The sequence below is a fragment of the Chrysemys picta genome, chromosome 7 (genome assembly GCF_011386835.1).
Source record: "Chrysemys picta bellii isolate R12L10 chromosome 7, ASM1138683v2, whole genome shotgun sequence".
Lineage (NCBI taxonomy): Eukaryota > Metazoa > Chordata > Testudines > Emydidae > Chrysemys > Chrysemys picta.
In genome coordinates, this window is record NC_088797.1 from 119,956,275 (window position 1) to 119,983,800 (window position 27,526).

The 27,526-nt window shown below is 42.5% G+C and overlaps 1 protein-coding gene across 10 annotated transcripts in view; it reads right to left on the reverse strand.

Annotated features, from left to right (window-relative positions):
• Nucleotides 1-27,526, reverse strand: part of RBM20 (RNA binding motif protein 20) — a 169,853-nt gene that overhangs the window by 48,602 nt on the left and 93,725 nt on the right. For 3 of the 10 annotated variants that reach the window (XM_065552522.1, XM_065552525.1, XM_065552524.1), the window contains exon 2: nucleotides 588-692. The exons of the other annotated variants lie outside the window; for them this stretch is intronic. In XM_065552522.1, coding sequence (XP_065408594.1) covers nucleotides 588-595 — 8 coding nt within the window. In that variant the 5' untranslated portion in view covers nucleotides 596-692. The remainder of the gene's footprint in view (nucleotides 1-587; nucleotides 693-27,526) is intronic. 10 annotated transcript variants of the gene reach the window in all.

Genomic DNA, 27,526 nt, shown 5'->3' on the forward strand with positions numbered 1-27,526 from the left:
TACTCCCTCGCAAGGCCTAAATTGAAGTCCAGCCCAAAGACCGATGCGCTGTAGAAAGCAGACACTCTTGCTGAGGAGTGGAAGGTTGTTAGTATGAGGGTATTCAGGTGCTTCACTTGCTGAGCTGCAGAGAAACCAACAAAAAAGACCAGCGTTTTACCACAGCAGACCCGTGAGAGCTCAGCCAGACCTGGAGCCAGGTGACAAAATGCAGCCGGAACCATTAACAAAACAGGATACGTTCCAGCACAAAGCCACTGTGGTTCAACCAGGAAACCAAAGATCATATCAACAGCAAATGGGCAATGGACAGAGAGTGAGGCAAAAGCATAGGCATCCCAGGAAAATAAAAGAACCCTGGACAACGTGTCTTAGGGTTCTAGAGCAGGAGAATCCTGAACTAGAGTTGTTCAAAGCAGACAATGTCCGGGGCATACCAGAGGAAAGACAGGAGGAAGAAGGTGTTTCAATGGAAACCCCAGCAACACCAAGCCTAGAGCCCTGTAGTTGACCAGACTGGAGGAAGAAAGCACCAGGGATCACCAGTGAACCATGCTGTACTAGAGGAGGGTGGATTGTTAACAGACCTGCTCATCTGAGGATTTTGTGTGATGGACTTCCAAGTTGTACGGGTATATAGCTAGACAAACTGATCAGGTGATGAACGCAGTAACCTCAAGAGTGGTCAGCATCTGAAAGGAATATATGCGTTTATGTTATCAGTTATTGCCGGGGTGTGTGACAGTTTTCTTGAAATGAGAGGGGATGTAACAATATGGAAGTGCTAGCAGACACTTTCAGGCAGCGTACTGTTTCCTGAGGGGAATCGTTTGGAAGTGACAGCTCCTGGGGAACTATCTGAGAAGCCATGTTTTAATCAGCCATGTTTTAAGCAGCCACAATAAAGCTGGAGCTTGTGAATTAACCCTGTGTCAGCGTGAGGTCCTCTATGGCAGAAGATCCAGAAACAACTAAATATAAAACAGGGGTGATGCCTCTCCCCCCCAACCTCTCAAAACAGGCTCATAGTACTGAGTAGGGTTTTGTTTCTTTTAATGGCTCGCTTCCTCCATCCCATCCCCAGAGGAAGACATGCTACTGCCTTCTGCGGGCTACGTCTGGTTCTGCTCCAGTTGGCTGCCAACGCCTCTTACTCAGAATGTCTCACCGCCGAGAGAGATTGGGTGCAGGGTGTGTGAAGAAGGGGTACCAAGGAGTATTACCTCACCCCAGCCCCATTGCAAAGGCAGGGTCCTCAGAGCTATGAGGCACAGGGTAGGAGAGACACGAGCAAGGGGGTGTGGAGCAGAACGGCTGGGAGGGGACAGAATGGCTGTGGGTACCTGGGCGTGCAGAAGGGTGTGGGGACGCTCTGGGGCAGGGCTGCTGTACAGTGCTGGGTGGGACTGAATGAGTGGTGGGGTTCCGGGGAGACTGAAGAGTGACAGAGTGCTATTTGTAGGGGTGGGGCAGAGCAAAAAAGTGTGGGGAGAGAGACCCTAGAAATTGGGAATGAAGCCTCTGAAGGAGAGAGGACTATGGAAAAGCCTACCACAAGGTGGGAGAGAGGAGGTCACCCGAGGCCCCGAAAGGAGGGGAAAAGGAGAGGAGGACCCAATGTGAGAGCAACATGGAAAGAGATAGATGGAGAAATCAGGGAAAGAAGGGCCCAGGGGTGAACATGAAAGAAAGGGGGAACAGCTAGGAGAGGAAAAGACAAAGACTGGGAGATGCCTATGGGATGAGGACAGGGACCCAGGAAGGAGAAAGGTGCAGACCTGGAAAATGCAAGAAGGATCAAAGAGGGAAGAAGGCCCCCAGGACAGAGATGGAGTGAGAGAGGAGAGACTGAGGAGGAGAGAAGATAATTGGCCAACTACCTGCAACGCCTACTGGACACTTGCAAGAATGAGTGCCATTGTCAGAGTCAGCATCCCCCCCCCATCTTTAAGCCTCAGTGAGTATTCACAGCGCATGTCCCAGACCCCCATCCCACTCCAACTAGTAACATTAAATAAAGAAGAGTAGGCTTGACACTCCCGATGTAGCCATAGCGAAAAAACAAGCAGAAGCCTTTTAACAGAACACAACAAAAACTCTAATTAAAAAATCCCTTCAAGCCTCCTTTATACCCCATAATGAAGCAAAAAATGGCAAAAAACCCAATTTAAAAACATCCTTTGCATATAGCACTTAATTCTAAGGACACAGTAATATCTGTAATAACTAAGTAAATATTTTAATATAGATCTTACATACAAATGTTAAACAATATACAAATATATTTTACTATATGCACCTAATAATACCTGAAGGCTTCTGGGCAACTTTTGTTGTATTTGAAAATAGAGGAAGCCAGGTGTTGTAAGGGTGAATGATGCCTCGTTTTAATAAATCATATATATTACTAGTTTGCACTAATATAATGCCTTTCCCCACAGAATCTAAAAGCTCTTTTGCAAAGTTACTGTCTCTATTTTGCAGAAACGATAACTCAGATATTAAGACCTGTATTTTCACTACTACTTTTAGTGCCCAATGTGAGAAAATGAAGTGTCTGAATCTAAGCAGCCAAAAACTGAGGTGCACAGAAGTTGTGAATATGACTGAAAATTGAGGCTGGAGTGACTTGCCCGAAGCAGCACAGTTAATCAATGTAGGGAAAAAGAGCCCAGTCTCTCATTCTCGTTCTCCAACCACTAGACATTCTGTCTCCCTATTTATTTCTTTAAATTTATACAATGTAGCTCTAGGCACCCATTCATAGTCTGGGTGCCTATCATAGGTAAACACACAAAATACAAAAGGACTGCTCACAGATGTAATTATCCCATCCTTCAAACCACTTCCTCAATACACCGAGAAGAGAGAAGGAAACATGGGGTTTGCAGCATGCCTGACACGTTAATAAATCCAGGCTCTGGCAGACAAAGAGTTTGTAATCTTGACAAACTGAAAATCTGTCTAACATTCAGGTATTGTACGCACCATATGTGCAGAGAATTTCCCTACTTTTCTAATCTTTGTAAGATTTAAAAAAAAAAAAGACACATGATTAACCCAGTGTGTGACATTCTTTATAAACACTGTTAGCGTCTTAATTTGGCTCTCAGAATAAACATTGCTGCTTGGGGAAAAAAATAAAATATTACAATGGTTGATAAACAATCACTAGTTGGTAAATAGTCTAAATGACAAATGATATGTAAAAAAGTCAATAAATGGCATATTTAATGAGTCAAACCTACATGAGAATATTTGTCATAATTCATAATACTTCCAGTTTGTTAATAATCACTGTACAATTCATCCAATATTACTACAGCATCCAATAGCAATTTGGTATTGCATAGATCTATATATATGGCTTTTGGACATTGAAGTAATACTGGATTCATTATAAAGTGATATATATATATATATACACACACACACACACACACACACACACACACACACACACACACACAGTATCTAGGTATATATAACATACTAATCAGCATAGTATGTGAACTTCTGAAGAGAAATATGGGAATAACTCCTCCCTATTACAAGCAGCTAATGGAATTTATTTTGTCCTTGTGACATAAACTTGAAAGAATATGTGCCAACTAGAATAACAGGTGGGTCTATTTTTTGATATTTGAATTTCTGCAATTTTCTTAACTGATGTTCATATTACATAATTGCATATTTAAGTATTCTTTTAAGTATTCCTTGTATGTTGTATATTTTAAAAACAGATACACATTATTATATATACTTATTACTTATGTATTCACACACATTATTTATACAAATATACTATATACATATTAATCATGATAAACACAGAATTGATCTGGCTGCAATTGAAGTCAATTGCGAAGCTCTTTGTGAATTCAGTGAAAACAGGATCAACCCTCTTATGTCTCTTTTTGGTTATGTTTACTTTAAAAACATAAGAGTGGGTGGAAGAATAGTCTTCTTTAAAGGTCTCTCAATGCAGATTTGATTATTAAGACATGATATCAATATGATTTCCTGGGGGTAAAAGGAGACCCAATTTGGCCAAAAGGCTTCAATCTCTGTTTTGTACTTGTCTGTTATTCAGTTTTCTTAAAAGGATCCAAATTGCAAAGATAAGGCCATCTTATATATAAGTCTTATGATATATATTTAATGTCTCTATTATTTTTTAGCATTAAAGAGCAGTCATTCATGTGAATCACAGCAGAGTTTAGATAGTATGTCCCTTCATGCAGAAAATGCATTACATCAGTATGCGATAATTATCAGAACTCTTTGGCATAGAGAATATTAATTTATTGTCTTGAATAATAAAATAAGTGTTATTCAATCAGTTTCCAAAACTAAACATTAAATAGACTAGGGTTTAAATGCTTAAATCTTGAACACACACCAAATGCATTTTGGACAAAGGAGGCAATTTAATCTAAACTCTGTATTCCAAATTTTATATCATTTACCTTCTTAAGATTTTCCTTTATTTCTGCCTTCAGTGTTAGTTAGGAGTAACTGACAGTTAATATATTCAGAGCTCTCCATGGTAAAAGCAATTAGCGCATTATGTTGGAAAATCAGAACCAGTGTTGCTGAAAATGTCTGATTCCACAGAATTGGACGGAGCAGCTGCGGAGCGAAAGAAAAAAAAAGTGATGATAACAGTGCTCAATTTGTATCAGGGCTGGCCAGGGCTAAGTCCCAGCATCTTTGGCTTGGCAGTTCATAGCCCCGGCACCTCTGGGCTTGCCACATCAGTTATGAAAGTAAAACAATTTCTTGAGCCCCACACCTAGGCTTTCGTTACAAATTAAGCACTGTACGATATCAGCCATCTCCTTCACCTTCATCTAATGATTTTACTACATTACCCTCTCTAAGGAAAACAAAACAAACAAACACCCTACAGATATTAACTGAAACGCTAAATAAACATGATAAAATTGTAAATTGAAAAGACATTACTTTTTGTTTAAGAATATACTTATTTCCCATGCACTATTTTTGGGGTATGTTTTTCATATTTTTACTTGAAAATACACACTTCTCAATAGCTTTATGTTCATGAAAAAGGACAGGTCTTATTTAGTTCTGTTGGTAACAGTATTAGATTATTATACTTAATGCATAATATATATTTGATACATCTTTTAATCACAAAACGTTTCTCAGGCCACAGATTGTGCTTTCTTTTCTGTTTTGAAAGCACTTTCCATACCACGTGAACTACTGAAAATAAACAATAACGAAACACTTTTCTATAATATTATATGCTACTTATGTCTCTGGATTTTTCTCTGAAAATTAAAAGGCTTCTTCAAAGTAACTTCTCATCCAATACTAGTTGTAAAAAATGTATCATCCTTACTATAATAACTTTGATATTTCTCTATTCTGAAGCTATTCACAAACATGATGCTTGATCTACATTTAATGACATTGTCAGTTCTTTAGCAAATAAGAACATTTCTAAATTCAGCCAACTTTGAAATTTTTTTAATGTTCTGATTCATTTTAGGGTTTTTTTTAAATGGCTCTGGGCGTAATGGTTGTAAATAATATTAACAGAATTCTGCCTTTCATTTATTCACATAGTTTAACATGCTCATCAAAGAGTAATTAAACAGGTAAAATCAATAGCATATGGAATGTTTCTTAAAGTATAAAAACCCTGGTTCACCAAAACAACCACAACCACTACATGAAATGAACTGAATAGTTAGTTTAAATAAAATTTAAGTAGATCTACAAATGTTTCACCTTTTCTTTTGTTATGGAAATATTGTGTTTTTAAAATTAAACTTTAAAAAGACCACAAGAAACTACTAAAATACACCATTACACTTAGGAGATTAAAATATGGCCAGTGTTTTGGAGAGGACAGAAACCAGTGTCACTTCCACAGTAGGAAGAGACATGATGACATTATGCAATCTTACCTTTTTATAACATTTAAGGGTGCCAGTAGGAGGTACAGCCAGTAGCTGGTTTTGGTGTTACGCACACACCTCCCTAAAACATCCCATTGACATTCTACCTGCTTTCTGCATGCGGACTATTTACAAGCTTCCTCTTACAAAGTCATTACTGTAGGAGTGGGTTAAAAAACAACCATATCCAGGACTGGAGGACAGGTCACAAGGTCTCTTGCATTACACGCACGGAGTGTCAATGGCAAATAATATCAGTTGATGTTTATGCCATATGTTCTCGGTCTCTTCACATACCATCACCGCAGAGCCAGACCCATACAGATTCACTCCAAGGAACCCTACAAAGGAGGAGGTCCCAATCCAGGTTAGGCAAATTGTGCAAAAAAAATGGATATACATCGACGAAATATCAGAATGGTTAATTTTACAAGAGAACAATGGGAAATTGTGCTTTGGTCTAAAAGGTCAAAAAATAATCTCCAAATAATCAGAGTTGTCAAACTCAAAACACAGAGACTCACATAATGTGTGTCATTTAAAATTTCTGTTCCTGATCGAATCAGACATTTTCAGAAGATTTGCGACCTCCCAGTAAGTCAATTATTGAGAAAATAAATTACTGTAAAAATAATTACTGCTATGTCGTTAAATTGAATTGCATTCAACAGTGTTAATATATTGTTCATTAAATATATGAACAGTATTTAGCATGAGACACGGAACAGTGATTCTGATCCAACAGCATAAGGGAACAGAAAGTTGTGCATTTTTACACCATATTTAGAAAGTTGTCTCATCAATCTTTCCTCTTAGCCATTTCGTGCTCATAGAAATCACTCCTAAAAACAAGCTTTTCCTCTTTATACACGGGATAGAACTTTGGTTACTCTTCTCTGGATGTCAAAATTACTGGCCCTCTCATATGTTATGTTGTTCCAAGATTCAGCCATGAAAAAAATGCTATTGTCCTTCCCCCATCCCAAAACTGCAAACTGCCCTTTGATAGAGTAATAAAGGAGCTGCTGTCCCTCGTCCAAAGATCAATATAACCCGATTGTGCCTGTGCTCTCTAAGGTGCGTAGAACTCTGGAGTCAAACCGCTCACTCCCTTTACAGCTAGTTTCCAGCTGTTCAGCTTGCCCGCCCCTTTAAGCTCTTGGGAAAAGCAAGTTATTTTTTAGCCTTATTTAGTAACAGTTGTTGGGAGCCCATAAACCTTCCACAACATGGCCGGCATTTTGCAGCTTACAAGATTTTATTACCGAAGATGCCACTTCCAAAATTATGATTTATTTAAAATATAAAAGCAGACGCTGTGCTAAACTGGTGTGTGAGTTTCCATGATTGACTGTTCATGAACCATAGTTTTATAATGCATAAAGTTTACACCAAGCTGAGTACCGAAGTGTCCCTAACTATCTTTTGTACCTTTCGTTCTCATTATCTGCTTTTCTGTCTCCTAAGTATCAGAGGGGTAGCCGTGTTAGTCAGAATCTGTAAAAAGCAAAAGAGGGTCCTGTGGCACCTTTAAGACTAACAGAAGTATTCGGAGCATAAGCTTTCGTGGGTAAGAACCTCACTTCTTGTACTTGCATCTGAAGAAGTGAGGTTCTTACCCACGAAAGCTTATGCTCCCAGTACTTCTGTTAGTCTTAAAGGTGCCACAGGACCCTCTGTTGCTGTCTCCTAAGTGTCACTTATTGTAAAACACCTCACACGATATCGCTCCAAAGAAAAAAACTATTCACCTAATTTAGGATTTTGCTCCCACTAAGGAGTCATATCTCTAGAAGTTGGATGGGATTGTTATTAAAAAGGGGGAGCGCCTAACAGAGTGTTTCTCTGCATGCGCTCAACTTCATCGGTGGAAAACAGCCTAACATTCTATGGGAGGAAAGGCAATTAGCAAGGCCTAAAGCACTTTCTAAAGCTTCACTGTGTCTCTCCACTCAATCTAACGTATTTCTCCTCACTTTATCCTCTGTATATATCAGGGGTCGGCAACCTTTCAGAAGTGGTGTGCCAAGTCTTCATTTACTCACTCGAATTTAAGGTTTCACGTGCCAGTAATACATTTTAATGTTTTTAGAAGGTCTCTTTCTATAAGTCTATAATATAGAACTAAACTATTGTTGTATGTAAAGTAAACAAGGTTTTAAAAATGTTTAAGAAGCTTCATTTAAAATGAAATTGAAATGCAGAGCCCCCCGGACCAGTGGCCAGGACCCTGGCAGTGTGAGTGCCACTGAAAATCAGTTTGTGTGCAATAGGTTGCCTACCCCGGTATATATACTGTACTAAGTGGGACGCGGAGATGCAAGTCAGCTTTTGTTTAAATTTGAATGATCTTGATCAAAAATCAAAGCAACCATGAATCTGTTTCATGTAAACCTCTCTAAAAACATAGGAAACACCTACAGAGTGCCTAGCCAGAAACTAGGGTCAAGGTCTTTACGTCCAGCAACAAAACCAATCCTCACCACTGCCTGTCTATGACTCGCAACTGAATACCGCAGGCTCCTTCTTGCTTCCAGCTGGTCGGCCAGTCTGTAGCATGGGTGAGCCCAGTGATGTGTTTATTATATCAACCCTGGCTGTGTTTCTCCTACCAAGCCAAAATGGGCGGATGACAGAGTAAAGCAACACAAGTAACGTAAGCAATTTGATTGCAGAAAATGTTATCCAGTATGAAGGCCATGCCTGGTGTAGTTAGTCTAGTACAGGCAAAGATTCAACTGTTCAGCCGTATAGATGCCCTTGACCGTTGTCCAGATTTTCACCTATTGTAAACCATTTCCATTTCACTCAGTACCTAGGGCAAAAAACGGCCCTAAATCTAGGATTGCCAATTGTCTAACCGTGCAAACCCAAAGACATTTGCCCCGCCCCTTCCGTGAGGCCCCACCCCTGCTCACTCGATTCCCCCTTCCTCTGTCGCCTGCTCTCCCACACCCTCAGTCACTTTCACCAGGCTGGGTTGGGGGCATGGGAGGGAGTGCGGGGTGCAGGCTCTGGGAGGGAATTTGGGTGTGGGCTCTGGGCTGGGGCAGGGGGTCGGGATGCAGGAGGCGGTGTGGGTTCTTGTAGGGAGTTTGGGTGTGGGAGGGGGCTCTAGGCTGAGCCTGGGGCAAGGGTTGGGGTATGGGAAGGGGTGCAGGCTCTGAGAGGGAGTTTGGGTGCAGGCCCTAGGCTGGGCAGGTGGTTGGGATGCAGGGGGTTGGGGTGCAGTTCCCGGCCAATGGGAGCTGCAGAGTCGGCACTCAGGGTGGTGGCAGCGTGCGGAGATCCCCTTCCCCCTCCATCCCCCCGGCCCCAGGGGCTGCAGGGATGGTGCTGGCTGCTTCTGGGAACGGCACGGAGCCAAGGCAGGTAAGAGAGCCTACCTTAGCTCCGCTGCCGCACCAGACTATTAGCTCCCCAAATCTCCGAGTTGGCTGAAGTAGCCTCTGGGAGATAGAGCGTGATTCCAGGAGATTACTGGTGAAAACAGGAGGGTTGGCAACCCTCGCCAAATCACAACATTTCAGATAATCTGGCAAACTTCACTGTTGTGGAATGTTGTCTCTTTGCCTAGCTACTGAATTCAAACACATCTGTGCTGAACTACAGAGGCTGGTTTTATCCCATTGTAGAGAGATCTGCCCCTCAGAATACAACAGTGGGTTTTATCCCATTGTAGAGAGATCTGCCCCTCAGAATACAACAGTGTAAAACTGCATTACAATGCCTCTTTCCATTCCTTTAAAAGGATGACAAAATTACCCTGCAAGACTCCCTGCTTTGTTTTATTTTTGAAAGCTAATCAAGTTGAGAGATGGATTAGTGACGGAACATCCCCATAATCCTTGCTGTGTAAAGTTAGACCTGGGAGCCATTTCACTGTTTTCAGATGGGAATTGTGGTCTAGTCTCAACAACATCCACACATACGGTCTTCCAGCATGTGTGCCCTTCTGTTAGGGTAATATGGCGCCTGCAGGAGTTGATTAGACTCTGGCCCAAGGGAGTTCACAGGCTCTTCTTCAATTGCAGTGGATGTAAGAGAAAGTAATTAAGACCACCTGTAGTGTGAACAAAATGGAAGACGAAGTAATGCAGTACGGGACAAACTGAATCCGGCAGAGCAGAAGGCACAAATGGAGAAGTCAGTCAGCCAAAGGCAGTACAATCAGCGGGTGAAGAGCAGTGGTTGGATGTGGGACACCACACTATTCCCTGTGTAACACTCGGAAAGCAAGAAACGTTGCCCCTCTTGTTCTGCCTTCTCTTCCACACCCTCCAGAGTTAAACTGCATGCAGAGTAACATCAAAGCCGACTGATTCACAAGTCAGGAAATTTTGCTGAATATATTTTGCATGATTTTCCAGTTTGGAGGGACAGTATTATGCAGTATATTCTCTCACAAACCCAAAGTCTGGAGGAAATTTAAACCTTATGCTTCAGGGCATAAGGCACCCTTTGAATAATGGGAGTTAGGATGAAATTTCCCTATTGGCATGTAATACCATGCCTACTTCAAAGTTTACTTCACCTTCTTCTGAAGCATTTGGTACCGGCCACTGTCAGAGAGAGGCTAGTGGGCTGGACAGAATGATGGTATGATCCACTATAGGAATTCTTATGTTCCTATCGTACATATAAGCTTGGAAGAATTTGTTTTTATTTATAACTCTGATGCATAATGTCAATGTTTAATTTTAAGCTTTTTTCAATTTTTATCAATTTAAATTTCCACAGGGTGGGAAATTATGGGGTGGGTCAGACAATTATTTAATAACACAGACCCTAAGATTAAAAAAATTAAAGCTTTATAACAATTAAAACAAACTGTCAACATCATATGTCAAAATATACAAAATAAACAGCCTTAAATCAAACTCTAATAAGGTCTTAAGCAGCATTTTTCTTACTTTGCCTATTGGTAAATTTTGATTGTTATTGATGAAAATATTTTTTGTTGTTTTGTGTGTGTACGGTGAAATCAACGTTTATCTATATTTACTGATAAAAATCTATCATTCCAAGCATGAGTATATATATTGTATGTCGTTCCTTTGAAAAAAATCACAGTAAACATGTACTAGTCTTCAGACTGTAATTGGGTTTGATCCAAAACGAGCCCAGCTCCAATTTTAACCTCAATTAATCGATTCGTAATAAAGAAAGAGAGAAGAGGGAAGGGAATACTCCAAGCAAATTTCATGTCGAACAGTCACACACAGCACAGCACAGCACACAGTCATACTCTCATTGAGTGGTTATTCTCTAGACTTTCTTATAGTAAGAGATTCAAACAGATTTTTTACAAATATTAATAGCCTTTCTGGGGTCAATATTGTACCCTGGGCTAGTCTGTCCATGGGACGGCAACTCAGCTGCCTTAAAAAAACCTCAGACAGACTAACTTGCTTACAACATACATAGAATCATAGAATCATAGACTTTAAGGTCAGAAGGGACCATTATGATCATTTAGTCTGACCTCCTGCACAATGCAGGCCACAGAATCTCACCCACCCACTCCTGTATCAAACCTATGTCTGAGCCATTGCAGTCCTCAAATCATGGTTTAAAGACTTCAAGGTGCAGAGAATCTTCAGCAAGTGACCCGTGCCCCCCGCTGCAGAGGAAGGCGAAAAACCCCCAGGGCCTCTGCCAATCTGTCCTGGAGGAAAATTCCTTCCTGACCCCAAATACAGGAAAGCAAGAGGGCTTTCTTATGTGTCAATACCCCACGTCGGAAATAGCAAACTAGAAATACCATCTAGAGGATTGATGGTGTAACAACAGACATTGTTACATATGTGAACAGGGCCCATACCTGCGCTCAGGGACACAGGCCGAACTCACATTTAAGTAGTCTGTCAAATTTGCTTAAAGAAGAAGAAATTGGAGATGGAAAATACCATTCAGATCCATTTAGACCATCCACAGACAAAACTATGGACTGCAGCAGTTACAACCACTGCAAGCTCTCAGGGCCACATATTCTGTCTCCTCTGAGCTACGAGGTTGGGATTGTATATAATGTAATAGTAATAATACCTAGCTCTTATATAAATAACTCTATTCATTGGTAGATAACAACATGCTTTACAAAGGAGGTCAGTATTATTATTCCCATTTCACAGATGGGAAAACTGAGGCACAAAGCAGTAAAATGACTTGCCTAAGGTCACTCAGCAGGCCAGTGGCAAATCAGGAATAGAAATTGAGAGCTCTCTCCACTAAGCCATACTACCTCCAGGTAATCTACAGTGGAAACTTGGTGACATTCTATAGCCTGTGTTATACTGGAGGTCAGAAGAGACAATCTAATGGACCCTTCTAGCCTTAAAATCTATGAATTTATTCAGTTATGTTTATACAAACTGAAACAGAAGTCTTAAATTATCAAGTTTCAGAGTAGCATCCATGTTAGTCTGTATCTGCAAAAAGAACAGGAGTACTTGTGGCACCTTAGAGACTAACAATTTTATTTGAGCATAAGCTTTCATGGGCTACGCTACAGCCCACTTCATGAAGTGGGCTGTAGCCCACAAAAGCTTATGCTCAAATAAATTTGTTAGTCTCTAAGGTGCCACAAGTACTCCTGTTCTTTTTAAATTAATAATTGACCAACAGACAATTAAGCAGATCTGCAAGATTCCTTCTGCTGACCTGACCCCCATATGCTGTCCCTGTGGCTACTACAACACTTAGTAAACAATAATTAATATTAGGAAAATATTTAATGTATTTTTAGTGTGACTTAGCAACTGAAAACAAGTAGAGTTAATACCACATGATCAATCAGCTCTCCATGGACCACCAGCAAGTGCTCCCAGGATCACAGGTGGAGACTGTTACTTTGGAGAAACCAATTCTCTAAACTTTCCTATTAACTATCTGTTCCCATCTAAGGCCAGGAGAAGGTCATCAACAAGTGACATCACAGCACCGTCTTTACCATGGCCCAGCGTGAAATCAGATTTTGCAGTAATCAAGACGTTGGCAGAAGGCAGGGGCTGCTGGAGCTTGCAACCATCACCTGCTTAATAAACGTTCCAAGAAAAACAAGTCTGGAAACTGGTAGTTGGCTAGGCAGGATTAAACACAAGCTTTTCCAGGATTCAGGGTGTTAGCAGTTTGCAATTTCGGCAGGAAGATGGAAGCACAGATAATCTTAATTATCATGGAACCAAATGTTCACTAGCCATGAAATGCAAGTGTCTGTTTCCTAGGTAGCCAGATGGACAGTCCTCAGAGCTTCTGATTGGATGACGGGCCCAAATTCCATCAAGCTCGGACATTCTTCCTAATTCTGATACTGTTTGCCTTTAGCTCAGTGAGACTCTCTGGTTCCATCAGTTTTGTCCCTGAAGTAGGATGAGTGGTCTTTCCTGCAGGGCTGGGGAGTGTTTAGTCTCCCGTTCACAGCACAAAACATTTCTAGTGATCATGATCTGGACTAAGTAATTGTGTCTGAAAAGAAAATAATAGTTTCTTTTTGACTGCAGATGATATCTGTAAATAGGCCCCAGTTTCTCCATGGATTGAGACTGAGTGTCACAGGGAATCTATGCCTTCTTGCTTCATTTTACATAGTTTGCTGGAGAACCATAATTACATTGTTTGTTACACCTTACCAATAGTTTAAATCAACAGATGGATGTGGTCACACTGTCTGGAGTGGTTCATGACTGAGTGCCAACCTCAAGACTGTCATGAAGCAGGACAGACAACCCAAAATGGTGGTATGTTCTATTATTAGATTTCACCAACCCAGTAACAAATGTGAATTCCTGAAGCATTGTAACAGTCTTACCATGGAGTCACAGACAGTCCCCATGGGCATGCCAGTCTCTCTTGCCACCCAGGCAAGCTGGACTTAGTGATAGTTGGTTGCTATATACCAAAGATCACAAAAGATTCAGGTTGCTTCCAGTACCAAGAGACCAGTCACTTACCCTGGGGCAATTTGTACCTCAGATCTCACTCCAAAGACAATGCTCGTAGCCAATTCTATAATAAATTAACTAAGGATTTAACTAGGAAAAAGAAACGAGAGAGTTATTTATAGGTTAAAGCAGGCAAACATATATGCAAATGATTACAGTCTATGGTTCCAAAAGGTGACAGAGTTGAAGCACTCAATGTTTTTTAGGACTAACCCAGGTTGACCCTGGGGATCTCTGCTTCTGTTTTGTAGCTCCAGCCCTGTGAGAGTCCAAACAGCAAAAGAGATTAAAAGCTTGCCTGTCTGCTATCTTTATTTCCTTCTTCCAGAGTTCAAGCTGATGGGATGGAAAAAAGCATGTAGCCGCTTCATGGGTGTGAAGGGGCAGTTAGCAAGGTCTTTGTATTGTGATGTCCCACAATGGCCCTTTTAGATTTGACAGCCTTGATGAGCAGAAGACAATCCCTCCTGACAGGTTCAGTGTTCCAGAGCAAACATTATTTACAGTTATAAAGCAAAAACTTACAGATGACCTTATCATACGTGATAAAGGTTTTATAAGTGAGGTTCATACATGCAGCAACTTTCAAGAATTCCATAAAGTATAAACACATTGTTATAAGTCCAATACCCATCTTAACACACAGGTGAAACATACTGGTTTCCAGCAATGAATTTGTCAGTGCTTGGCTGAGGCCAAGAGCCAACACCCAATTTACCAGCATCACAGATGTCGTGTGTCATTAGCTCACTGTGTTCTATTGGGAAGACGGGATTTGCCCTCTGAAGTCGAATGGGACCAAGGGCTTCTGGAAATGAACTAGTTTAGTTGATGCATTGAAATAGTGACAGCAGCTCCCTCAGAACTCTGTTTTGAGGGGGGAACGGTCTGTTCAGGCGTGTGGAATGCTGTGCACACTTCTGGTGCTCAACCTCAAGCTGAAGAGGTGGTCTGTGTTGTGTGTGCCAGGCTGTGTGGCACAAATTGGAGATAACTTAGAAGAAGTCCATGGGCATAGGCAGCGCATGAGTCTTCTGTTTGGGGAGGCTTACACGCGAGCCCCAGAAGCTCCCTAGCGCCTGGACCATGGCCCTGCCCCTGAGGCCCCACTCCGCCTCTTCCCCTGAGGCCCCACCCTGGTTCTGCCTCTTCCACCCCTTCCCCCAAGCCCCCCCACCCACTCCTCTCTGTCTCTTCCCCATGTTCTCCTTTGATGCTCCCAGTATTTGATTGCTGTTTTGTCATTTCCATCACTAGCTCCATTGCAGCCTGTGGCGAATGCTGCAGTACTGGGGAAAGTGATGCCAAGGAGGAAAGACAACTATCTGCATGCTTTGGAGTGCCTACATCGTTATGGCAGACTCCACCAAGGTGGTGGACAGGAGGGTGACAGACAGACTGGCATCATAGGACTCCCTTCTTCAGTGCACTTCACATTTTCTTCTTATGAAGAGTGCTGATCTGGAGCTGAGAATACAGGAAGCATAGTGGAGGGCTTTTCAGCCACCCAAATCTCAGATGAGGAGAGGGTGAGAGAGAAAGCAACCAACGATGTATGGGGTTTTAAACCTGATTCTGCAGTTTGAAGGTTTGAGAGGTTTGAAAGCAGGACTAGAGGCAGATTTAGAGCTGCCCTAAGAAGATAACACAGGGGTTAAACAGAAGACAAAAATACCAAGGCATATGTGAGCAAGGTGATTAATGACAAAACATTGTGTTTTTAAAAACTAATCTGAAGAAAACTTTGTGGAAGTATCTAAGCAGGCTCTCTTATCAGGGCTACCAGCTGAAACTAAAGATGAACTGCCTGACAGTTTACTACAAGAAACCTTGGTTTTCAATGCGGACGTGAATATATAGATCAGGCTTATAAAACTGCAAGAGCCGTGCCAGAAACTTAGAAAACCAAACCTATGCCCATCATTTTAATAACTGTCATACTGGGATTGTTCCAGAGGGCACTTATGCTGATAAAGACTGCAAAATCTGAGGAGTAACTCATGCAATGTGTAATTCTCACATTTTCCCACCTGTTGCTAAAGTCATTTAAGAATTTATTACCTGGGATCACACATATTCAACCAAGGAGACTTCTCCAAAGAAATCAGAAAACGAATAGGGATAGCTCGCTCAGCCATAGGCTCCCACACGAAAGCTTGAAAGATCGGTGGCATCTCACAATGAAAGAAGGTTTGATTGGTGAAAAGTTTGGGTTTTTTCCATAGAGACTCAGACTTATGGATGTGAATTCTGGGAAACTAATGCTTCTGACAAGAAGAAAATTGAAGCCTTGGAGATGTGGTGCTGGCAAACACTCTTGTGTATCTTGTGGATGGGAAAGATGACAAATGCTTACGTTAGAAATATTATTGGAGGGAAGCGGACTCTGCTGTCAGAAATCCCAGCAAGAAGATGGATGGATAATGTGCAGCAGATCGCAGAGAGGTCAACTGCTGAGTGTGTGAAGTTATCGATGGATCAAGAAGACTTCTGAAAATTCTGCTCTGAGGTCACCAGTATTCAGACCTGAATAAATGGACTTAGCTTATTTATTTACTTAGCTAAAGTCAAACCAAACTGCATTATCTTCTTTATTTAAAAGAAAAAAAAAGGACAAGGTATTCATGATTTATGTTAGTACTGTGCAAAACGGAGGAGTTTTTAATGGAAAGGATTATGAGCAAATTAAAGTTTACCTGCATTCTTTGTAATCCAGCCATACTGAACTGAGATGAATTAACAGAGAATTGACAAAGTGACCCGATATGCTTTATGAAAACATAAAAGGATCAACTGACTCCTCTGCACCATAAAAACATCAGACGATGATTGTCTTTATTTAGTATTACAAAAGACATAATTGAGGAAAAATTCATTTGTTAATTTGTTTTATTATCTTTCCTCCTTCACACTTACTAGTTAATTGCGTGAATTAGAAAAAAAAAAAGCCCCTCATGTTCATTCCATAGTCTCGAGCATCAAATCATTTCCTTTTTCCCAGGCTGTCAGTTTATTAGGACTTATATTTCAATAGACTTATTCACAGTTATGATTGTTTCTTATTATTCACGTTTGTGAACGTGAAACTGAAAAGTCATGTTATTGTCTCCTGTAATGTAATTGATGTTCTAGTTACTACTGCTTATAATATAAGACAGGGATCTGCAACCTTTGGCGCTCGGCCCATCAGGGAAAGCCGCTAGCGGGCTGGGACGGTTTGTTTACCTGCAGCATCTGCAGATTCAGCCGATCGCAGCTCCCACTGGCCACAGTTCGCCGCTTCAGGCCAATGGGGGCTGCGGGAAGCGGCGGCCAGCACATCCCTCAGCCCGTGCTGCTTCCCATAGCCCCCATTGGCCTGGAACAGCGTACCATGGCCAGTGGGAGCTGCGATTGGCTGAACCTGCGGACGCTGCAGGTAAACAATCTGTCCCGGCCACCATGAAGATTAAGAAGGTGGTGCGGTGCAGCAGCTGCGCCTGGAGGCCAGCGGAGGAGGGATGTGTGGAGGGGGGATGGAGGGAGGAGGGTCGGGCAGTTGCTCCGAGTCCGCGCCTCTCTCTTGACGCGGCGGCTGTGGGGGGTCCGGGGTGCGGGCGCTGTAACCCGAAACCTCCTGCCCGTGAGTGGAGCGGAGGTGGCGGGGGAAGAAGGAAGCGGCTCGGCAGTACCACACACACCAAGGGGGGAGCGCTCCGGTTTGTTCACTGGAGCTTATGGCAGCTACAGGGTGGGGAAGGGGGGGGTCTGTGCCTCCTTTGTGGGGCTCTCTCGGCCCTGGGTGGGTTCTCGCTGCCCACTGCTCCTGCGGCCTTCCCGGCGCCACCCCCCAGGACTTTGCCTTCTGCACCAGCCTTTGTGTGTGGAGACGGGACAAACCCGTGCCGGGAGGGAGGCTGGCTTTTAGGACAGAGGAGCAGCCGAGCGCTGCATATCTGATTGCAGAGCCGGGGGCCCAGCCAGCGGCTGCAGAGGGTTGCGGCGGGGCAGGGGGTGTGCTCTGGCAACTTTTTTTTTTTTTTTTGCTCCGCCCCCCCCGGCGTCCCGATATTTCATCTTTGGCATCTGGTCACCCTATTTTTAAGCCACCTTGCAATTTGATTAAAAGGGACAACATCAAAATAAAAATACGGGTCAGATCCCAGCCATTAAATGTCAGCTTAGATCAAATGAGGCAATGTTAATTTACACCAGCTGAGGTGCTGGGGTCACCTGCTTCTTTTATTCTCCCCCTGGTAACTCTCCTTTTGGCGATGCCTCAGAGGGGCAAGAAGAGTCACATGCCCCTCCCCGGACATCTGGGGGTGGAGCACATTTCTACCACTTGAAATTGGAGCGCAGCTGCAGACAGGTGTGCATGGAAAAGGTGCCAGCAGCTAGCTATCCCGCTGAGCCACACTAGATGGTGCCTAGAGCAGGGAAGGGAGACTGGGCTGTCAGCCCAGCTCTCTGCCAGAGGGGGCACGGGGAAGCTTTTCTGTGTGTCCCCTTTTGGTCCCGCAGCCGCTCCTGTTACCTGCTGCTCAGGTACATGCCTGGACTAGCTTGCCTGAGTGCCACTGCCTGGGGTGAGCAAAGGGAGCTTGGGGAGTCGGGGCAATGGGAGGGAAAGAAGGGGATCCAGGGGAGGTCAGGACCCATGGGGGATGGGGGAATTATATGGGGAGGGCTGGGGGAGGCAGCAGGGACCAGAAGTCATGTGGTCTGGGGGAAGCAGTGGGAGCCAGGAAGGATGGGCGTCTGCAGCAGAGGCCATGAGTCTGGGGGAGGAGGTTTATGCGGGGGTGGGAAGCCTGGGGAGGCAGTGGGGGTGAGAGGGGACATGGTGGGGGGGGGGGAGGAAGAGAGGCAGCAAGGGCCAGGAGCCATCAGGGGGGATGTTAGAATCTTTGGGGGACTCTTTAACCATACATTTCTGAATAACGCAAAAGGGTTTATTTTAGATAGGTGACATTTTTCAGGTTGTGTAAGGGAAGGATTGGGGAGAGAGGTTCTTATTTTTTTCCCCTGATTTGTTTGTCCATCCCTTAGTACGTTATTGGAGCACAATGAATCTCATTGGGTGGAGCAGATGAAAAGAATAACTCAGATTTATTGGGTAGTACACGGTGCTGTTAAATAGTGAAAAATACTGTCCCGGCTTCTTATAGACCAGCCGGGGAGGAGTCACGGGGGGGGGGTCACATGTCCTCCCCTTTAGCTGGTGTCCCTCCAGTATGGCCCCCCACCAGTCGCCTCAAGAGGATTGCTGAGTGCTGGTCATTCAACATTGTCTCTGGCCTCGCACAGACATGACAACACTGCTAGCTCATGGTGGATCCACATACATATACATTTTCCATGACACAGTAATTTCACGATACAGTTTCATAAAAACATCCAAAATCCAGAAGGGCCATAGACAAGACCCCCACTTTGTCAGTGGCCCCAAATTCTTAAAATAACCTGACTTGGTTTAGCAGTAACATCTCACTGAACCTGAAATAATTTGAAATCTGGTTTATTTTTTCACTGTTTGTTTTGGGGGCAGTTTGTGTTTCACGAAGTTTGGACCACGAAACTCAGAGGGGTCCGTTTTATTTTTTGGTTTTCCTGCATGAAGCATAAGGCTATTGTGTTAGAGATTGCAGGAGGTGCAGGTTTAATTCCAAATACAAACCTATTTTAAAGTAATGTGATTTAAATTCATGACATTTCTCATAATTAGTTTGTGTAAAACAATTGTAAGTTTGTATTTTGGGCTTACGTTACTTTTTGGTCTTTTAAATGCCACATTAATAAACACTATGCCTTATAAAGAAACTTGTTCCTTAAAATAATAATTCCACTTCACACAATTGCTTTTAGTTCAACACTTCACTTACATGCCAATTGGCTGATATTGCCACCCAGTGCTTTTATGGTGATTAACAGCTTAAGAAAGGAGACAACGAAGTATTGGAGAATCAGTTCAGCTTTTGCTAAGGGGATACAGGTAAGGAGCTTTCATTAGAAAACAAGTTCAATTAACGAGACGATGCTGTCAAAAATAACCAACTAAGGAGGGAAGAAATTAAATGAGCTCTTAGGATTTTATTTGAATATTCTTGCTGATACAAAGGCTTCCCAGATCACCTCTGGACTCCCAGTTGCTGAAAGCAATTCATCTGGACGATATATCATAAAGAAGTGCAGACACCAATTTGCCAAGTCCAAAGAAAGACTTCATGAGAAGTTCCCATCATTGCAAATGAAAAAAGGACTGACCGTGACCATCTCACCTACCCTGCATTTGAAGCACTGGTAGTAACATGGGCCTGACTCCAGGCAATATTTTGTTTCCCCAACCATTTAGGAACTAACAAGGATTGACAGACTGAGGGCTACAGAGTTTAGTTTAATAGCAAAACCATAATTATTTTCAGATGTTGTAATATGCTCAGTATATAGTACACAGAAAGCTTCATGCTTAATATAGGTCACGAAAGCTTTGCAAGCATCTGAAAGGCTGACTAAAATTTTGGTCATTACCTGATACAAAGCAAATAAGGGATGGGAGAATGATCAAACCAATTATTTTCCACTCTATGCAAATTCACCTATGTAGACAGACAGAAAGGAGTTCAGAGAAGAACAACAAAAATGACCAAAGGGCTAGGGAGACTGAGACTAAATGTAAACCTTTAACTCCACTCCTGTAATCAAATCCACCTGGGCAGAGCCCTTCTGACTTTAGGGAGGCTCTGCCTTCAGGAATACAATTGCAGGATTGATGTTTATGTACTACTAGACTAAGTAAAAAATAATTGCTGTTAAATAATTCCTCTCCCTCCACGGGTAACTGTGACAGAATGCATCCCGGTATTCATACCCTACACACCTTTGTAATAATCTTTGTACAAAATATGCCTTGTAAGTTATCATTTGAAAACTAACTTGCTGGTCATTATATGTGAAGTTATCAACATTGTACGTGAAGTTATGAACTTAAGCTGAAATCATGACTGAAGTGTGTTTCCCAGACGAGTCTGGGGAGTGGGTCAACCTGTTTCTCAGACAAGAGTTGACACCTCTAGCCCGGTGTCATTAAAGCTGAGGGGCCATCACCTATCAAGTGGCCATTCTTCGGCAAGGAAGCGGGACAGGAACACACAGATCTGCATCTACAAACAACTTAGCAAGCCTCTCCCCCACCAGGTGCCATGTCTCCTTGCTCTCAGCTGGAAAGAACTGTATCTAGGGGTCACTCTCAGGAAAATGCATCGCAAAGGGAGTCTGTGACGGGCAAAAAACACCCCAGTTTCTCTCTCCCTATCCATCTCTCTCTGTTTACCTAAGAAGACAAAAGAAACAGCTATTGGACTTTGGGAGCAGATCCCGGCCTGAGAGTTTGGTCAGCAGTGTACTGAAAATGTGGTAAGAACTTTACCTTGAACCAAGTCTAATTTGTTAAGTCCAGAAAGCGTTTTATCTTTATTTCTCTTGTAACCATTTCTGACTTTAATGCCTCATTACCTGTACTCACTTAAAATCTCTCACTTTATAGCTAAATGAACTTGTTTTGTTGTTTAATTAAAATGATTCCAGTGTTGTGTCTTGGTTGGGTAACTCCCTTTAGGGCAGCAGAATGTTGTATGTTGAGCTCCTGAGAGGGGCAATGGACCTAATAAATCTGGACTGCCCAGGAGAGAGATGAACAGTGCAGAACACGTGTTTTTGCGGGAAATCTGGGACTGGGAATGTGTTGGGGTCACCCTGCAAGTAGTAACCACGGCTGCCGGAAGCCAGAGGGTGGCTGGTGTTTGCTGACGGGCTGCTGGGGTCAGAGCTGCTGGACCAGGGCAGTGGCTGTACAGACACTCAGGGTGGGACCTGCATGCTGTTTGGCTGCTTGTGAGGAGGCTGGGTTGGGAGCTACCTCAGCAAAGCATTGGGAGGCACCCCAGGTTGCAGGGCAAGTGGTGACACAGCACTTCCCTGGTCTGGATTGCACCCTGGAATGTCATCGGTACTAAAAGTAGTACTGGAATAAAATGTAGAAAATGAAAATCTAGTCTCAATATCAGGAAAAGTTTCCTGACACTGACACCTACAAAGACAGTGAAACAGTCTATCTGTGGTGGAAGGCTCATCCTTGTAGGCAACTAGAATGGAAAAAGTGGCCTGCACCTGCATTAGCATGGGAATAAACTAGGTTTTTGTCATGTCTAACTTGTGATTCACATGTCTGAACTTGCTGCCATGAAATGTACGTGATTGTGTCTTTCCTCTCTGGTGGTCTAGTCACTCAACTTCAACCTTTGAGTGATGAGATAACCTTACCTGTGTACGTGTACATGATCCCTTACAGTCTCTGTTGTGCTAGCCAGGAGGGAATATGTGGTTCCAATGGTTTTTCCACCATGTAGCCATATGACAAATCCTAGCCATGTTTCTTACTTCATTTCTCTTGACTGAATGAGCTGACCTGTCACTGAAACAGCAAAGTACTCTAACAACATGTGGCCTATATTGGTGGGTTGTGGTGAAACTGAAGAAAATTTGGACTTTAACGTGAAAAATCTAAAATAGTTAGTTTTCCACCAAGAACCGTGGAAAAACGAAGCTCAAAAGTTAAATGATTGTTGTTATCCTTTGTCTTTGTAAAATGCTACTTAATGTTCTTGTTAATTTTGATTGTGATTTCATCATTTAATTAAAGTTTAAGGCACTGCACTAGTTGCTGACCTTATTCTATCTTGCCATGTTGTTGTTTTTCAACAAACCTGGCACTGATTTTTTGGCACAGTCTAGAGGAAGGACTGTTCTCTATTTTCAGTTTGTTTAATGTGCTAGTTGCTTTAATAAACACTTTTCCTTTTAATAATGCAGCAATTTATTTTTCACATAGGAATCTTGATTTAAGTGAAAAGAATATGCTGCTTTTGCTCTCTGAAAATTTCCACAATAAAATACAGTGGAACCCCGCTTATCCGACGTAATTGGGACCAAGGCCAAATCGGATAATCCAAAATTTGTATAATCCGAAGAATAGGCAGAGTTTAAACCCCACGGGCAGCGGAGCTCAGGCTGTTGGCTCCGTGGGCAGTGGGGCGGCGGGACTCCAGCTATCAGCCCCGAGGGCGGCGGGGGTGACTGCCCGAGCCCCACTGCCTGGTTCGGTTAATACAGGAGCCAGATAATGGAGGCTCGGATAAACGGGGTTCTACTGTAAATATGTCTCATATTATCAGTTTCTATCATGAGGTATCTAGGACTCTGTCCGGAAGTTTAACTAACTGAACTAGATCTGGGCTCAGTAGCCAAGGGGAGGAAGCAGCATTCAGTTTGCCAAACAAAAGAAAACAGAGAAAAATAACAATTAAAAAAAAAGGAAAATCTAAAATTGTCAGAAGTGAACTGACCTTAACAGCAAAGTCTTACACAGAGCCTTGAATCCATTCTCTCCCTTGGCTCTGTATACAACATTCTTACTGATGTAGGAATGATGTGGAAGGAGAGGGGGACAATATGGCTGATCCAAACATAAGAAAATGGAGGGGGGAACAAAATCTACAATGTACCTTCCTCTGCAGCTATTGGACTCAAGGAAATTTTGTCATTGCCTCCAACAGGAGTAGGAATGGGCCTCTGTGTCTCTTAATTCAGATAAATCATGGCAGAATTCAACCTGGGAGTACATTATGTGGTTCTGGCTAAAATCTGCATGACAGCCATTTGCAATACTAATTTCTGAGCATCATGTGTAACACCAATGAAGAATGGCGAGATGAGACCAAAGTAAGTATTTGCAACAGTATACACTAAACCAACAGTATCACATGGAGACCGACAATTTGAAAAAGATTCAAAAGAGAAAGGCCTCAAGGTTTTTATAGAGAAGTCAGGAAAGTTAGATTTGTATTCACCAGATGGGTGACTAAAATTTGACACAACTGAGGTGTAGGAAGAAGGTGGATACCCCAACAATATTTCTGAGGTTAATAAGCTCCAACGAAGGATGACACAACTAAAACAAAGAAAGGACCAGGTGCTAAGGGATTCAGGAGAAACTTCTCTACGCAGAAGCTGATGAATGTGTAAGACACTGTCGAAGTTAACAGTAGAACCTCCAGGTGTGAATGCACTTGTAAAAGTGTAAGACACGTAAACATAAAGCGTTAAATGCTAGGGAGATGTGAATGGGCATATAGGGTCTGCACAGCATCATTCGTCCCCAAAGCAGGACTATGTTAATGAAGACCTACTCACCACTAGATGGGGATGTCTGACTGAAGTAAGTAGCAAATGCATAAGGTTGTTAGCCACTTAAAACAATTACCCTCTTCAATAAGAGCTGGGTACACAGGTAAGAAAAATATGGAAAGAGATTCCCTCTGTATGCTACTCCTGATTATTCCGAAAAAGAGGTTAAGTATCTGAAATGCTGCAAAGCCTGGCTACAAGTAAATAATACAGTATGTTAGTAGACAGAGATAGAATATATTAAGTTCCTCTGCCTGTAAGGAGAGCAGAAAATAGGCCCTGGAGAGATGACCTATCAGACGATAACAAACAACTACTACACTGTTATTCTTCTTGAGCTCCTGCTGCTTTTCACAATTACGATCATACCCCTCCTCTCCTTTGACAGTTTGTCCTCCCTTGCCTTTTGTGGTTCCATCTTCTCCTAGTTTTCCTCCTATCTGTTGTCATTCCATCAGTATCTCATTCAGCTGGTTCTCTTTCTGCTCTTTAGGAGTCCCACCGTGCTGCTTCCATAATCCCCTCCTCTCCTCCATCCCATGTCCAAATTTTGCTACTTCTTCCTCCATAATATAATTTAGATATATCTTTTCTTTCTAGCCCTGCAACTAGAACTTGTCCAAATGCTCGTCTTCTGTCTTAATTACAGCAACCTCATTTCCTCTCACATCCCCAACACCCATATCACCCCCCAATCCATTCAAAACGTGGCTGCTAAGATCCTTATCCACTGCTCTGACCATATCACCTTCTTTTTTGAATCTCTAATGGCTCCATACTTACCACTATATCAAATCCATGCTTTTTATCCCCACTTTCAGTGCCCTTCACAGCTTCTTATCCACTCTGGCCTCTTCTCGTATCACCCTCATCTTTTCTACCTCATCGGTGATGCTATCCTCCTTGTCCACTTCTCTTACAATCATCTTCACAACTTCTTCCACCTTCTGTATGGAATGCCCACTCTGAACTTACACATAAGCCCACTGCCTTCCTCAGGTCCCTCCTCATGATTTATTTCTTCCACAATGCCTACAACAAACTGGATAAATTGAGGAGCAGAGCAGTCAGGTATCGCTGATGTGTATTTATTAGATTTTTAAAACACTGCATTAAATATACATTAAAGAAGTGTATGAAAAGACATTTTGGGTATATTCTTTTCTCTCTCCCCCTCCCCCTTTGTATGTTGCTTGTCTTCTTAGACTGTAAATTCTTCAAAGTGTGACTGTTTCTTCCTGTTTGTGTAGACAGCGTCTATCACGTTATGGATACTATCAAAACATGAATACATTTGATCTCAGGCAGAAGCATGAGAACGTATTTTATCAGTAGAAGTCTGCTGCAGTGCACAAAGCTATGTAGAATGGTTTGGGAATTTTTTTCATTAATAGAAGTGCAGACCCATTTCCATGTTTTTGCAAGCAAACTGGATGTTCATGCTTTGTCGATTGAAAATTATTTACATCACACACGTTGAGAAGTATCAGAGGGGTAGCCGTGTTCGTCTGGATCTATAAAAAGCAACAGAGAGTCCTATGGCACCTTTAAGACTAACAGATGTATTGGAGCATAAGCTTTCGTGGGTGAATGCCCACTTTGTCGGATGCATGCTGAGAAGTTACAGCAAATGTTATTGGATAGTCTAAAAAACGGACACGATAATTTTACCCTTCTGACTGAACATTTTACTATTCAGTTTGAATTCTTTGTCCCATTTTCAGATGCTGGTAGATCAAAGGGGTGTGTTCACTAAAGTAATACAGGCCAATAATATTACTGCACTTAAAGAACGATGGGCATCTTCATTAATAAAACACCCCATTTCTAATTTAGGTGTGACCAAATCCCAAAATGTTTATTCAGACCATTACGAGGCAAAACGACTATGAAATCTGAGTTAAAACCTAATTAAGGACCTCTAAAGTTGACGTATAATCCTTTTCATCCTCCTATACATATGATGTGCAGAATAGAACTTTCACAAAGTTCCAGGAGAAATGAATACTTGTTTATTAATTATTATTATTAATAGGGCATTTGCAATGCACAATTGTTATCAGCAATGATTCAGTTTAGTTTACCACACTGTCAATTAAGCTGTGGAATTCCTTCATAAGAGGCACAAAGAAAATAATTCAGTGCACAACGATTCAGCATGCAGTATATGTATGGGTGGGCACACAGATCCGTTAAATAAATGTGAGCATCTGAAAAGACTTCAATTTAGAGTACCATGAAAGCGCCTACTCATAGATCTCCAGAGGAATTGTGAATAACCATAGTCCCAAAAGGAAACCTGAGACCATCCTCAGAATTATAACAGCATCCAATACAGCAAGGAAGCATAAAATAGCTCATTAGCAGCCCTATCAAGTACGGGAACATAATGCCAACTCCAAAGTTGTCACACCTGTCTGTCTATAGCGCCTGCCAAATTCCACCAGGAAAAGAACCTTTTTCACATTTCTACATCTGGATGCTGCAATGTTAAAAGAACCCACCCCCCGGGTGTGCCATAGATGTGGGTACTAGGGGTGCACAGGGTGCTGCAGCACCCCTAGGTTTTAGGTGGGGCTCAGCTCCTGGCCCCACATGTGGGCTCCCAGCCCAGAGTCCCGGCTGCCACACCCACCCCCAGCTGTGACCCCAGCCTCGGCCCCCTGACCCCTGTCCGGGTGCCCCCTCCCGGAGACATGGCCCTGCTCCTGGCCCCAGCTCGGGGCAGGGGCACAGACAGGGGTAAGGGGGCTGGCTTTCAGCACCCACACTATTAAAAATGTTCTAGCACCAGTGCTGTGTGCTGCAGGTTTTACAGCTGAAGAACAAACAGTTAGGAAAGAGAGGCAAGAGCAGAAGTAAAGGACACGTCCACTGGGGAAGCCGGACACGAGACAAGTTTTAAAATACTGTGTTGTAAGTGAGAAAATGTAGACTGTGATTCCAGTTTTTTGAACTTTAAACAAATACCAAATACCAGGAGGCAGCATTAGTCCATCTGATACTGCAACCTAGTAAAAACAACTAGGAGTCTTTGTGGCACCTTAGAGACTAACACATTTATTTGGGCATAAGCTTTCGTGGGCTAAAACCCCCTTCATCAGATGCACCTAGTAGAGATTCCTCTCAGGTACATGCTGTCCATGTACAACTGAACTATGATTGTCTCGCACGTATGTTTTTCAATGAAGTCGTTACATAATCACATACTATTATTTCTGCAAGATTCCTACCTCATTCAGAATGAAATTCTCACTTGTGAAGAGGCCAGTGCAGCAGCTAATCCCACTTCATAGAATATCATGGTTGGAAGGGACCTCAGGAGGTCAACTAGTCCACTTAAACTAACAAGCGTGTGCAGAAGACACACAGGCATAGGTGTATAATTATAAATACAGTAGGATCTTCTAATAGTCCACCCTGATA